At 49.3% G+C, this 13,594-nt stretch overlaps 2 protein-coding genes across 3 annotated transcripts in view; both read right to left on the bottom strand.

Moving 5' to 3' along the window:
• RBP2 (retinol binding protein 2) overlaps positions 1–370 on the bottom strand; it is a 68,024-nt gene extending 67,654 nt beyond the window's left edge. Inside the window, exon 1 of one of the 2 annotated variants that reach the window (XM_043595278.1) lies at positions 18–370. The gene's annotated coding sequence lies outside the window, so the exon portion shown is untranslated. The remainder of the gene's footprint in view (positions 1–17) is intronic. The other variant, XM_043595277.1, reaches the window with a different exon arrangement.
• A 2,735-nt stretch (positions 371–3,105) lies between these two features.
• RBP1 (retinol binding protein 1) overlaps positions 3,106–13,594 on the bottom strand; it is a 30,281-nt gene continuing 19,792 nt past the window's right edge. Inside the window, exons 4-5 of the mRNA XM_043593313.1 lie at positions 5,165–5,266; positions 3,106–3,351 (exon numbers count right to left, since the gene is read on the bottom strand). Of these exons, the coding sequence (XP_043449248.1) occupies positions 3,298–3,351; positions 5,165–5,266 (156 nt within the window). The 3' untranslated portion in view covers positions 3,106–3,297. The remainder of the gene's footprint in view (positions 3,352–5,164; positions 5,267–13,594) is intronic.

The raw sequence follows: 13,594 nt of genomic DNA, 5'->3' as shown, positions 1-13,594 counted from the left end.
TATTAGACTGTACTCACCTTTCGTCATGATGTGAGATGATAAAAAGCCTACGTGAGACCTGGCGCGAGGAGACTGGCACAGGCACCCTGAAGTCGCGATAGGCTACTGTTGACCTTCTGCAGATTCGTCAGGAGGAAGAATCTTCTGCTTCCGGGGAGGGGGTAACTGAAACCTCAGCAAGTGAAACTACGGATAAGGGGGGACTACTGTATCTCTTCTAAGTAAGCTCATTAGATGGATTAGATTCATTCAAGCCTCACAAAAAGTCCATGGCAAAAGGTCAGCTCTGATTTGCAAAGGAGTAAACTGGGGCACAGAGAGGCTGTACAATTTGCCTTAACCTCACAGAGCTGGGGAGTAGCACCGATGGGAACTGAACCAAGGCCACGTGGTTCCCGAGCTTGGGAGCTCAGTCACTTCACCCCCACCGACCCTCCTCCGGAAGGGCCTAGGCTCGGCCTCAGCACTTCCTGCCTGAGTTCCTGCATGTGGCAAGCCTACGTTTTGAAAATGTGAAGTTATGTAATACAAACGCGTTAATAAGGTATGTTAGTGTAGAGTGTGTTTTGAAATATTGTAACCCTCCAGCTTGAAAAATGTGGAAAAAAAATAACCTTTTCAAGTTGGCTGGCCCATGGAATTGCAAGATGTAGTGAAGCTATTTCCATAGCTCAGTGGCACCAGGTGAGCTGGTAAATAGATAACCTCCATCCTTTGTCAGTCCCGTGGGGCTCTCAGTGTTGTTGACGTGCTTTGGAAATTGAGCGAACGAATCCGTTGCTAGTGCCCCGTTCTGTGAACAGGCACCGTTGTTAGAGCTGAGAGTCGTTTTCATATCCTCTAACAATGGCATCTGAGTGTCAGTTCAGTGGCAAAGCTTGCAATAGCGTTCCAAAAATGGAACGGACGTCAATAGCTTCGCACTGGAGGTGAGAGGTGCTAAAATGCCACAAAGAAGGCTGAATAAGCACCGTGATGCTCGCCACTGCCCACTTAGAAGCGAGCCCTCTGCAAAATAGTGGAGTTGGTGCCGAGGAGAGGAAAGGCTGCGCTGAAGCCCAAAGATTGCTTCTCGGGTTACAGATCTATGCACAGTAAGGAACCCTCCCACTTTACATATACTTCTTTGGGAAGATTAGTCTTCTATGATGTGAATTTTGAATTAAAGGTGACGGCCCTGCGCTCAGCTCCAACTCGTATTTTTCATTCTTTACTCTTCTTACCGCTGAGAGAACGGCTCCCGGATTAGTTCTGCTCAAAGGCTGATCTTGCCATTCTAAGGCTCAAAAACGTCATGTGGCTCCCACTGAGGTCCTGTTGGTCAAGCTCTTCAATCAGAGTGGGACTGAGTCTCCCCATGAGACCAGAAACTCCCAACAGTGGGGCCATGACCTCTCCATCACATGCACTCACACTTTGAGTCCCCATCAGAACCTAACTGTTGGGTGAGATATTTACGTATTGGAGGTGGGCATCTGTAGGGGATCCCCATACCTGGGATGGGATAGGATGGGAACTCCAGAATGTCACAAGTATGCTAGTTCAGTGCTTCATTAAACATTTGTGTAACGAGTGAGTGAACAGCCGTTATGACCTTCTTGGCCTTTGACTTCTCTATTCTCAGGACCAGAGACCAGGGCAAAGGTGAAAAGGTCTCTAAAATCTTAGGCAATACTGGGTTTCATTGCCTTGTCTAGGCCAGGGAAATGACCTAGATAATGAAAAAAACATTAAACATTTCTTACATTTGTCTAAGGCAGGGTTTCTCAACTTTGTCACTGTCGACATATTATGCTGGATAACTCTTCCATGGGGCGGGGGGAGCGGCTGTCCTGTGCATTGTAGGGTGTTGAGCAGCACCCCTGACCCAAGTTGTTAAATCAAACGTGTCTCCAGACATTGCCAAATGCTCCGGGCAAGGGCAAGATTACCCTCAGGTTAGAAATAATGGTCTAGGGCAGTGATTCCCAGCTCCAGTGGCATATTAGATTCACACGGGGAGCTTCACAAACAACTGACGCCTGGGTCCCACCTGGAGATACTCTGATGTAATTGGTGCTGAGGAGCGGCCCAGGTAGAGGGAATTCGGTAAGCTCTGCAGGTGGTTCTAATGCTTAGCCAGGTCTGAGAGCACTGGTCTAGTGCTTGGCAGTCTACAAGTGTAATATGCATTACAGGCTTCACAGCACACCTGGGTGGAAGGGGAGGTAGCTTGCTAGTGTGGTTTTCTGACTTGAGAAGTGAGATCCAGAGACTTGTGGTGTTGTCTTGTGAGTGGTGGAGTGGGAATCGCAACTCCGCTCGTCCGGCTCCTAACCCACTCTTCCAAGGGCCAGGGCACAGCCTAAGCAGGATTGATGTTGAAGGGGGTCCTGGATGGAAGTCTTCCATTGTGCACTGCTTTTCCTCTATCCTGGTCTCTCGTTTCCTCCCTTTCAGTTTCCCTGAGTGTCTCTATGCCAAGGCACACTAGCAGTCATTTACACTTTAGCGTGAACATGAGCTAGTCTCCCTCTTCTAGAGGGATTTGCCAGTTATGCCTCATTGATAACAGTGAGAAGGAAGGCTTTACATCAGCTCATAAGTGAGGTGGAACAGTTTGGGGTGGCAACCTGTGTGCTCATGACACCTCTGAAATCAAGTCCGACTGGTAATTGCCTTTGGTTAAGGTTCACCTCATTCTAGCTTTGGCTTACAATTCTATCCAGTTCCATCTCATTCACAAATCATTTTTAGAGCATCTCCTATGTATATAGTATGGAATTGGAGATCGGTGGTGGCTGGATCTCCTTACCTAGGCTTTAAGTTCCCAGGTGGAGGGCATTTTTTCCTGCTTCTGTAGCATGCACTACATTTTGGTCCTGACTAGACATGTACCATGCAAGGTATTTAACACGTGGATAATTGAATGTCAGCTCACACATCCTGAATCCAAGCCTGTGCTCCTGGGGAAAGACCTTACAGGTGCAATGTCAGGACTAAATCTGCAGGTGTGTGGGTGATATTTCTCCTTCAGCCCAGGGATGGCATCAGGAGAAGCTGGCTTCAGAAGCCCCAGAGAAAAAGTGAGCACAGTGGGGTTCTGAAGCTTCTTCAAAACAGATGTATTGAGCAGAAATCACTTTTATTGGGATGGCTTCGTTTTAAGGAAAAGAAAAGAGACAAAGCCAAGAGAGAGACTCTGCTAACAGATGCCTAAGAGTGGCTGGACATTTCTGCCCCATGCTGTGCAAAGAAGGGGATCCTGGCGCATACGTCCATGCCACTCATTCTTCGAGATCAAGGTCTGCTCAGGCTTCAGTGCACTTTCTTGAATACTTGCTTGCAGACCACACCCTGCACTCTCATCTCCTGAAACAAAAGCAGATGCTTGTCATTGGCCAGAACAAAGTCACACTTGGGGCTCAGTGCATACAGGGGCAGGAACTTCGAAAATAGCGCCTATTTCTCCTCAAGAGTTGGTTCGAACTAACCAATTCCTTAGAAAGTCCGTTAAACTGGATCAGTGGATGTTGGGCCCTGCTATGCCCTAGGCAGGGCTGGCTGGGAAAAAAGTGTGGTTCAAAACGGGCCAGCAGGACCCTCTGATACCTCCCCTCCCCCTACTACACTCAAGGAGCCAAAAGGCTTTCAGAACCTCAGTCCTGAGCCCAAGAGAGTCTGTGTCCAAGCTTGGAAGAAATCGGGCCCAGACACATGGCTTAACCCCCAGAGGATTCAGTAGGTCGCCAAGGCCAAAGCTGCAAACGGCGTGGAAATTCTAAGCTTCAGCTACACATTAGAGTACCCGGGGAGTCTGAAAAAATGCCTGCGTCCCAGGTTAGACCAGTTATATCAGTGTCTCAGTGGGTGAAGCCCTGGAATTGCTATTAGTAAAAGCTCCCAGGTAGTACTCAAATGCAGACCAGAAAGCTCATGCCTTGCTTACAGGACAGCCCCTGCTGAGTGGCGAGGGGAAATGACACACAGAGTGTCACCACACATTCCAAGTTTTGTTTTGTTCTGTCTTGTGTTTTGAAGGAGGCTGGAAATCTGAATATTTATGTGATGTCTCCTAATTTTTAAATTGTTCCCTGAAGAAGTGTGAAGTTCCCTGATGGCCAAAGAAAAGAGGTCCGAGCCCTCCCTGCCCCCACCCCGCCATTTGCAACCTCTGGCATAGAGCCACAGAACTACTGAGCTGAACGAGCCAGTGGAGACCACATACCCATCTACCCTCATTGCTCTGCAGTTGAAATAGAGGCCCGGGGAGAAGACAGGCTCAAGGTCAGGCACTGCGTTAGCCTAATGCCTCTGAAAATAATGCCCTCGTGCCTCTTCCCAGCATTCACACGGACTCGGATCTTTGCAGAACTCCTATGTGGTAGGATGGCATTTTGCAGGGGGGGCTTGAGGGAGGAAGGTACTTACTCAAAGGTACTCAGTGAGTCAAGAGTTGAAGAACCCAAGTCACCTGGACCAGGCTCTTTTCTCAGAAGGAAGGTAGTTGGGGAGTTCCAAGGGAAAAGGAGTGATGGGAGGTCTCCTTTTAGCTCTCCAGATGCTAAGCCCCTTCTTCTGGATTTGTGCGTACTTTTCCCAGACAATGGATGGAGTAGAAATGGCTTTGACCAGAGTTCCCAAGCCAGAGGCCCACACCTAGGCTTCTGAACTGACAAAGGCTTCTCGTCCCCTGACCTAGAGTGTTGAGAAGCTTAAAGAATTCTCCTTGATTCTAGCCTGCCACAGCTTGGCCTGGTGAACACAGACCTCATTTGGGAGCAAATTTCAGTTCTTCTGTCTCCTAGCTGTGTAATTTGGATGTGCACCCCCATGTTCTCATCTCCAGAATAGGACCCCTAATAGCAGCTGGCCCATAGGGCTGCTGAGAGGACAGAGAGAGATTATGGAATGCAAAAGAGCTTAGCTCCACGTCTGATGCTTAGCAAACGCACCTCTGTTCCTCATGTCTCTGACTGGACAGCTGAGTCAGCCTAGACCCTGAAAACTCGGGGCTCAGTTTTCTTCTTCAGGTCTTCTTCAGGCCCTTGGAAGAGGAGCTTCAGAGCAGAACCAAGGCCCAGCCACAGAGTATTTTTCCAAGGTCCACTGGACCTCAACAGTGATTATAGTCTCTGGACCCTGTTCTGCCCCCCCGCCCCCACCCCACACACCAACAACCTACCAGGTGCAGCTCGTCACCCTCAATCCATTGGGTCCAGCCGCGTCCCTCCTTTTCCCCCTTCTGCACACACTCGAGCTTGTCCCCGTCCCAGCTCACCGTGGTCTGCCAAGCAAAGGAACAGGGTTGTCAGTCCTGAGCAAGCAGCCCCAACCTTGTTTACGCAGGGTGTGCTCAAGTCAATTTCATTACAGAACATTTGCAGCCTAACTCCGTCCACCATGTGTCTTATTACAACAGCTAAATCAATTTTATTTTATTTAATTATATTATTTTAACATTTATTTATTTTTTAGAGAGAGAGAGGGGCAGAATGCGAGCAGGGGAGGGGTAGAGAGGGAGACACAGAATCCGAAGCAGGCTCCAGGCTCTGAGCTGTCAGCACAGACCCCATGCGGGGCTTGAACTCATGAACTCTGAGATCATGACCCAAACCAAAGTCGAAAGCTTAAGCGCCTGAGACATCCAGGCATCCCTATTTTATTATTTGTTTAAGTATTTCTTTATTTTTGAGAGAGAAGAGTGTGTGTGTTCGAGCAGGTTAGGGGTAGAGAGAGAAGGAGAGAGAGAATCCCAAGTAGACTCTATACTGTCAGTGCAGGGCCCGACGTGAGGCTTGACCTCACAACAGTGAGCTGACCTGAGCTGAAATCAAGAGTAGGGTGCTTGACCTACTGAACCACCCAGATGTCCCCTGGAAATCAGTTTTAACATTTACAAAAACTTCCCTAAATTTCACTTAAAGGGGTACTTAGGAGAGGGGCGCCTGGGTGGCGCAGTCGGTTAAGCGTCCGACTTCAGCCAGGTCACGATCTTGCAGTCTGTGAGTTCTAGCCCCGCGTCGGGCTCTGGGCTGATGGCTCAGAGCCTGGAGCCTGCTTCCGATTCTGTGTCTCCCTCTCTCTCTGCCCCTCCCCCGTTTGTGCTCTGTCTCTCTCTGTCCCAAAAATAAATAAAAAAAGTTGAAAAAAAAATTAAAAAAAAAAAAGGGGGTACTTAGGAGAGAAAAGGTCATCAGGGTGGGGCTCTCAGAGCTGGGGCTGAGTAGGGGGCTGGGAAAGGAGGAGGGGCTTCAGAGGGCTGAGTGCACCCCAGGTGGGCAGGGAGAGGCTACTGTGCAGGTGCAGTGGGCATTTCCCGTATTTGCAGCTACCCACCTCCCCTTCAACAGCCTTTCCATATATGGCAATTGCACATTATGAGCCCTGCCTCCTCACTGCTGCAGTTAAGACTCCATTTGCCCCTTGTTCACTGTGTGGCTCTAGACAGGTCCACCCTGTCACTGGGTGCCTGTGTTCCTATCTGTCATAGGAAGGGGCCAGAGGCCATTCACTCGCCGGCCTTGGTTTTACAGAGGCAAGTTTCTAGGATTCATGTGTTCCCGGCCACGTTCAGCTGTTCAGCTGATATACAGTCAGCAACAGCCTGATAAGGATTTAGGAGAGAAGAAGTCTGGGAAATGAGTATGGAGTGAGTGGGGCCACTCACTGGGCAGTGGGGACTACCTCCTCCTCCAAACCCCTCAGCTCCCTCCAGGGCTCACTGATGACTGCTGCCCTCTGCTGTTAGGGTGAAGCCTGCAAGGCAACACAGGCACAGGGTGACAGGTGGAGCCAGTTGTGTGCAGGAGTAAATCAGACCTCTGGTCCTGGAACCTGTTTCCAGAGGGAGACGGAGATCAGGAGGACTTGGGGTGGGGACGTTCCTTTCTGGGGTCTACAGATCACTCGGGACACATGTCCAGCCAAAGAGAAGCTCCCACCTTCAAATGAGAACATAATGAAGTTGATGTCTGATGAGGTGTGTCATGGGCAAAGACCACTAATGACTCAAGCCACAAGACAAGATGCCCATTCACTGGGCACCCTGTCCATGCCGGGCTTATGAAGGGAAGTGGGGACTGAGAAATCAGACATTCCTCGGCTTCAAGGAGCTCGTAAGAGTACTTGGCTTCCCCATCAACTGAACTTCTCTTTGTGTGTTTATCCTGAAGTCTACTCTGTATATTAAAGGCTCCAGACTCCATCTGAGGCTAAGAAAAGATCGCTGGTCCCCAGTTATGCTATATACACTTCTGCCTTTGCCAGATATGTTAGAGTCAATAAGCATATTCAGGCCCTCCGTGCTGGAAAATACAAGAAATGCTCAAAGAAGAACACGGTAATAAAAAGAATACCTGTAATCTTGCCTCCTCACAGGTAATTACTCTAACATTTTGGTGTGTTTATGTCCAGTATTGTGCTCTATGAATGCATATATATATTTCTGTTTTTAAAAAAATTAGGATTGCATCATTTATGGTTTTGGGCCCTAGTCTCATTTAATGGAAGCAATTTTCCACTTCAATAAATAGTCGGAATAAGCATTATTTTAATTGTTACATAATATTAAGGAAATAGCTACATAATTTGTGGCGCCCTGCAGAAAATGAAAATGAGGGGCTCTTTTAAAAAAATGTTAGGAATTTTAAGATGGTGACAGACGAGCATTAAACCAAGCAAGGGGCCCTTCTGTGCCTTGTGACCTCTGTGACTGCACTTGGTCACAGGACCACGGAGCTAAGCCTGCTAGTTTACATCATATCCACACACTATCATTTAGTCCATTCTGTGTTCTTGGACATTTAAGTTATTTATTATTCTGTGCTATTATAAGTAAGACTGCCTGGAATAACCCAGTTTTGAACACATCAATTTCTTGGAGTACGTTTACAGAAGAATTGTAGCATTAAAGAGTATGCATATTTTTAAGACTTTTGATAACTACTGCCAGCTTGAGCCCCAGAAAGCTCACACCTGTTTACCATCCAACATCAACGTCAGGGCACGAGGTTGAAAGAGATGTTCATTAATGGTAAGGCAGTCTTTGCTCCTGAACTAACATGTTACCCTTTCCAGATCATTTGACATCTTTTAATGGGGACCATTTGGATACAAATAATAAAATACCTTAGCAAGAGAATTATGGATAGCAGAATTTCAGGCATCATGAGAGATGGAGGGATAGAGGGAGAGGGCAGAAGGATCTTTGGGCATAGAGAACCCTTTCTCAGAGCCCTACAATCAAGCCCATTCAAGGGAAGGATCCCTAACACACAAATGCTATGGCAGTGTCCAAAGGAGACACTTCCTCAACCCCAAATTCCTGTTGTCTCTGACCCTGGGTACGTTGGACAGAACAGACTATTCTCGTCTGTACTGGATGTATACAGGGGAGGCTGAGCTCAGAGATGTGAAGGCAGTTTCTCAGGGTCACTCAGCTAACAAGGAAAGAATCTGGGCTGGAACATGAGGCTTGCAGGACTCTGTGACCCCCGTGTTTCCCAGCCTAGGGCAGGGCATCCAGCAGGTGTCTGCTAGAGTCTCTGGGGGCTGCACATACACATAGGCATTGTGCTCAGACTCTGAGACGCTCCAGGAGAACACCCTTCAGTTCAGTCCAAACATTGTTGGGTGTGGGTGCTGAAAGCCAGAGATGGATCCTCAAGAGATCACCGCTGAGAAGGTCAGATGGAAAAGTACGAGGCGGTTCCAGCCTGGTGTGGCTGGCGCTGGCGTTAGGGGAAACCCAGAGGCTGCAGTGCCTGGGAGGGCTCCTCATTCTCACAGGAAACATAAACTAGTTTTTGTTTTTAAGCGGCAAGGCATGCCAAACACAGTGCGTTAAGGACAAGCAGGCCAGTGCCATAAAAGCTATCCTGGAGTTAAGGAGAGGGTGGGAACAGGGCTGGGGGACTAGACGGGGCCACAGCGCCAGGCTGAAAACTGGGACTGTGGCCTGGAGCATGTTTCCAATGCCTGCCAGGGCTGCCTGCACCCGCAACGCAGCCCGCTGGCTCTGATCTCCTGGGTGGAACCCGTCGGCTGGGGAAGAAGCCGAGCTGTCCTCCAGGCTAAAAAGGGCAGGAAGCTCAGCCATCATGTACACAGGGCTCCTGGTACCTGCCCCCTCCCACCGCCCACCCTCCACCTGTATCAGGTGGACCCAGTACTGTCCGCAATGAACACGTGCCTAGGAGTCAACAGACCTGGGATCTCAGTCTCTAGCCGTGAGGAATGACTGGGCAATGAGAGTAACCTCCTGAGCTTCAGTGCCCTCATCCACAAAAGAGGGATTAATGGATCACATATTCACACCCTTGTGAAGTCCCCTCCTGCACAGACTCTGGGCTTGGCTTTGTGACTCGCTTTGGCCCACGGGACATTAGCAAGCACGAAGCATGCAGCGCTTTTATAAGTGCTCGTACGCCGGGGGCTTGGTCTTTCAGAACCCTCCCCTGTGGGAACCAAGTTGCCATGCTTTGAGGATGGCCAGGCTATCCTGGGGAGAGAGACCACGTGGAAAACCCTGGAGGACACGAGAGAGGTTACCGCAGGAGAACTAAGGCACCCCAACTGAGCCTTCAGCTAAACATGCATTCACATGGAACTCAAGAATTGCCCAATTGAACCACAGAATCAGGAGAATAAATGGTTGTCATCTTAAGTTATTAGGTTCAGGGCAGCTTGTTATGTGGCATTAGCTAACCAAAAGACCTACTTAACCAGGTTGTGCTGAGGATGAGAGAAAATGTACGTAAAATGCACAGGGCTGGCATAGGAGGCCCAAATAATAGTCATCAAGACCTCCAGAGTTTAGACAGGGATGGGATTTGCTTGTCCAAGCTGGACAATAACTAAAAGTCTTTTCTTTTAAGTTGGAAGTTTGTGAAGCCATGATGGATAGGCTGTTCGTTGTGGCTAAACGTTTCAGAAGCTCCTTCCCTTCCTGGAGACTTGGACCCAGGAGGATACCTTGCAGGGGCTGCTTGCTGAGCTGGGCGCCCAGGAGTACTGGGATGTCCACTGCCCTAAAACTTAATTAGTTTTTGTTCAAGCTGAAGATTTGGAGACTCCCCACTCACAGCAGTGATGGCTCCAAAACGGTGATTTAGTTCTCTCACTTGGCTAGCTCATGTTCACTTTTGGTGGGAATGGATTTTTCTATTTAAGCTTTGTATCCTATGGGAATAAACCAGCCTTTCCCCAGAGGGCCAGATTTGTCCCAAGAACAGAAAAGAGGGGTGAGGAGTCAGGGAGGAGGATGGTCACCCAAGAACAGGAGAGGGGAAATAAAGAAAGAAGTAATGTTGGAAGGGGACTGGGTAACAAACAATGGTCACTTGTTTTCTTGTGATAACTCCTGATGACAATCTTCCCCAGGACCTAAGAACTCCTCCTGTGACGTCCTCTGTGGTAAGAGCCAACCACCTTTGCTAGACCAGGAGCAGTGAAATCTGGGACAAGGATTTGGCTTGCCCTGTGAATGCCGTGTCTGAAAGGGTCTTTAAGAGGTCATTCAATGCAGGTTCCCAGCTCAGGCACTCTCTACTGCCTAATCCCTTTAGCCAGGGTCTAATGGGGGAATTTCAGGCGAGAGAATGTTCCTGATGCTTTCCAAGTGGCATGGGAAGGCAGGTGCCTGTGAGGGCTGAGGTGGACACGATACAAACCACAGAGATAGGCAGTGCTGTCTGTACCACCACTGTGGGCTCTGGGACTCCACCTTGGAAACGAAGGGGAAGTCTGGCCACCTTCAATTTCTCTCCTCTCTGCACGGACCACCTGCAAGTCTGCAAAAGGGCTGGAGTCCAGGGCAGCTGGTTGTGAAGTGAAGCCAGTCCAGTAACTTTTCTATTAAAAACAAATAACCTCTAACACTTTGGCTCTGTCAGCAGCTTTCCCAGAAAGACATGCACCAACAGATGAACGAAGACAGCTTTGCATCACTATGACAAGGGACTGTCACTTCAAAAGCCATTATCCAGCTCCCCTGACCACTTAGAAACCCCAGCTGGCACGGCTGCATGGGGACCAGTGACACAGAAAACCCGGCTTCGGCAGGCAGCCTGAGGAAGCACGTCCCAGGGGTCCCGAGGCCCCCCTTGCCCTGTGCAGGTGACCTATACTGGGAGTGACAGACTATTCACACTAAATGGACCCATCTCTCGTCAGTGACCTGGCCTGGTCCACAAATAGTGGGATTCATCTTGCCTCCCAAGAATTGTGACATTTGTTAAAGCTCCCACATGCCCCAAACACCCATTCCAACAAGCAGGGGGAGGATGGGTCACTGACCCCTCCACACTTGCCCACACAGCTCGAGGAAGCCCTGTGCTTAAGGACCCACCTCCCAGAGGCACCTGGGACTGCATCTTACTGTCTGTGGTTCCAGAGCCGGGTCAGAAGGGAGGTCTTATCCATAGTGCTTCTTTCTGCAAAGGTCAGAGCCAGGATTGACCCAGATCTGACTCCAAAGCCTGTGCTCTTTAAATTCTGGAGGGGGTGGGGGATTGAAAAACCAGACAGTGACTAGACTCTTCCTGTACGTGATGTGAATTGCTAAAAGCTGCAAATTGGCCATTGCTCCTGGAGTCTGATTTTAAAGTATGCTTCACCCTTTGAGGGTTCCTGGGACAATAAGACAGTTCACAGCCTCTGGTGCCTGTGTTAAATAAGTGAGTGGATGAGAAAAGTCAGGAAAGGTAACAGGGAGCCTGTCAAATGCCAGGTACTTCCATGTTTCACTTGACTTTCAAGCTCTAGAGCTGATAAAAATTAGACTTAGGTAACCAGCCTATGTCTCGTGGGGGTTATGGGCTGGGCCATCACCTGGACCCAGTTCTTTCTGGTGGAAAAGTCCAGTAGCTGCCCACGAGGCTCGGCCCGGTGAGCAGTGTGCTCACTCTCTTCTGATCCACTCCTAGGAGGCTGGTAATTATCTAAAATCAGCACATTCAGGGGAAAAGCCAATTCTCTCTAAAAGCAGATTAAAACTAAATTAATAAGGCCTTAACATGTGAACGAGTAATTAGAGACACAAAAGCTGTTATGAGCAACTACTATAAACCAGTAAAGCCACAACAAGACCTCTGTGGGCATGAAAGAATGCAATTCTAATGCCATGAAGGAGCTAACCGCAAATGATAACACAACTCTTAGGACAAACAAAATGATAAAATATTATGGCTAATCTTGACGTGTCATTTTTAAAATTCCTTAAACATTCTGGAAAGCACCCAGGATCAATTTTAAAACAAGAAGCCCTTAGAGAGCTCAAGGCCCCATGAGGCCAAGGTTCTGGATGGGGAGGAGGGAAATGGGGCTGGAGAAAGTCACAGGGCTCATGAGAAACTGTGCTCAGCCAATACAGGGACCCAGCACTGAGTGCCCCAATCTAGGGGCCCTAAGGCTGGGCTGGACCCACGCTATGCCACAGAGCAGCTCAGCCTAAGGGGAAGGCAGATATGTAAACTGGCATTGACACCACTGGTGTTCTGAGTTGGGGTGGGTGGTGGGTACCCAGCCCAGTGAAGGGACAGGGAAGGCTTTCTGGTGGAAGTAATAGCACCACTGTCATTGTCACCGTCACCATCATTACTCTAACAATATGTGCTGAATATTCACTGTGCACTGGGCAGGGCAGGGTATTAAATACAGCCTGGGTCGTATCTTCCTGGAGCATTTCTCCCATTTTACAGATGTGGAGACTGAGCCTCTCAGGTCACCCAGCCACGAAGTGGGGAGATGAGATGTCTCACTGGACTAGAGTCCATGTTTTTGCCTACTGTGCCCTGCAGTTACCTGATCTAAGCTGATCTTCGAATGAGCAGTAGGATTCTCCAGCGTGGTTCTGTGCAAGGAAACATCCGGCAATTGTGCGCTCGACACCTGCACACTAGCCTTGGGTACTGGAAACAGAGGCGGGTGAGGCGAGCATCCTACTCTCAAGAGCAGACAGACTATTAGAGAAGAAGACAAGCAGAGAATTCCAACAGGATGGCAAGTGCTGAGTTGAGGCAGGTGATGGTAGTTGCAGAAGTGGGAAGGTATCTCATCAGTCTCTGGAATGGGGACAGAGATCTATCAGGGAAGGCTTCCTGGAGGGGATAATCACTGCTGGAATTAATGCTGGAATTGACACCAGAAAACACCACGGGAGTTAGTTAAGAAGTAGAAGTTGGAAAAGAGGAACGAGGGAATCCCAAACAGAGGAACAGCCTGGACAGATGCAGGGAGGCCGGAGGCTGCATGAGTGAGGCTTCTAAATGAGCTTTGCCAAGCTGGACTCTCTTGGCATGACCCTCCCCAAGGATCCTGACCCTGCTCCTCCAAGCCCAGAATTTACTGGGGAGAGGACTCAGCCTCTCTTTTCCCTCACTTTACATCTTGGCGGCTCCAACCAGCCAGACCTGAGCAACGGACAGTCCGGATGTTTGCTTATCTGGCAGGCAGAGCCAGCCTGCTACTTGAGCCAGGGCAGGGAATCAGCTTGTTATCAAGTCCACAGGGCGGGTGTTGGGGGGGGGGGCTGTTGGGAGGTGGCGGGGGAGGATGTACAGTAAAGGAGGGGCCACCCTGCCACAGTGCTCGGAGGGACTCTTTAGGGCAGAGT

This window comes from Prionailurus bengalensis, chromosome C2, assembly GCF_016509475.1.
Source record: "Prionailurus bengalensis isolate Pbe53 chromosome C2, Fcat_Pben_1.1_paternal_pri, whole genome shotgun sequence".
Lineage (NCBI taxonomy): Eukaryota > Metazoa > Chordata > Mammalia > Carnivora > Felidae > Prionailurus > Prionailurus bengalensis.
The sequence above is the reverse complement of the archived record's forward strand: the minus strand, read 5'-3'. Positions and strand labels throughout refer to the sequence as shown.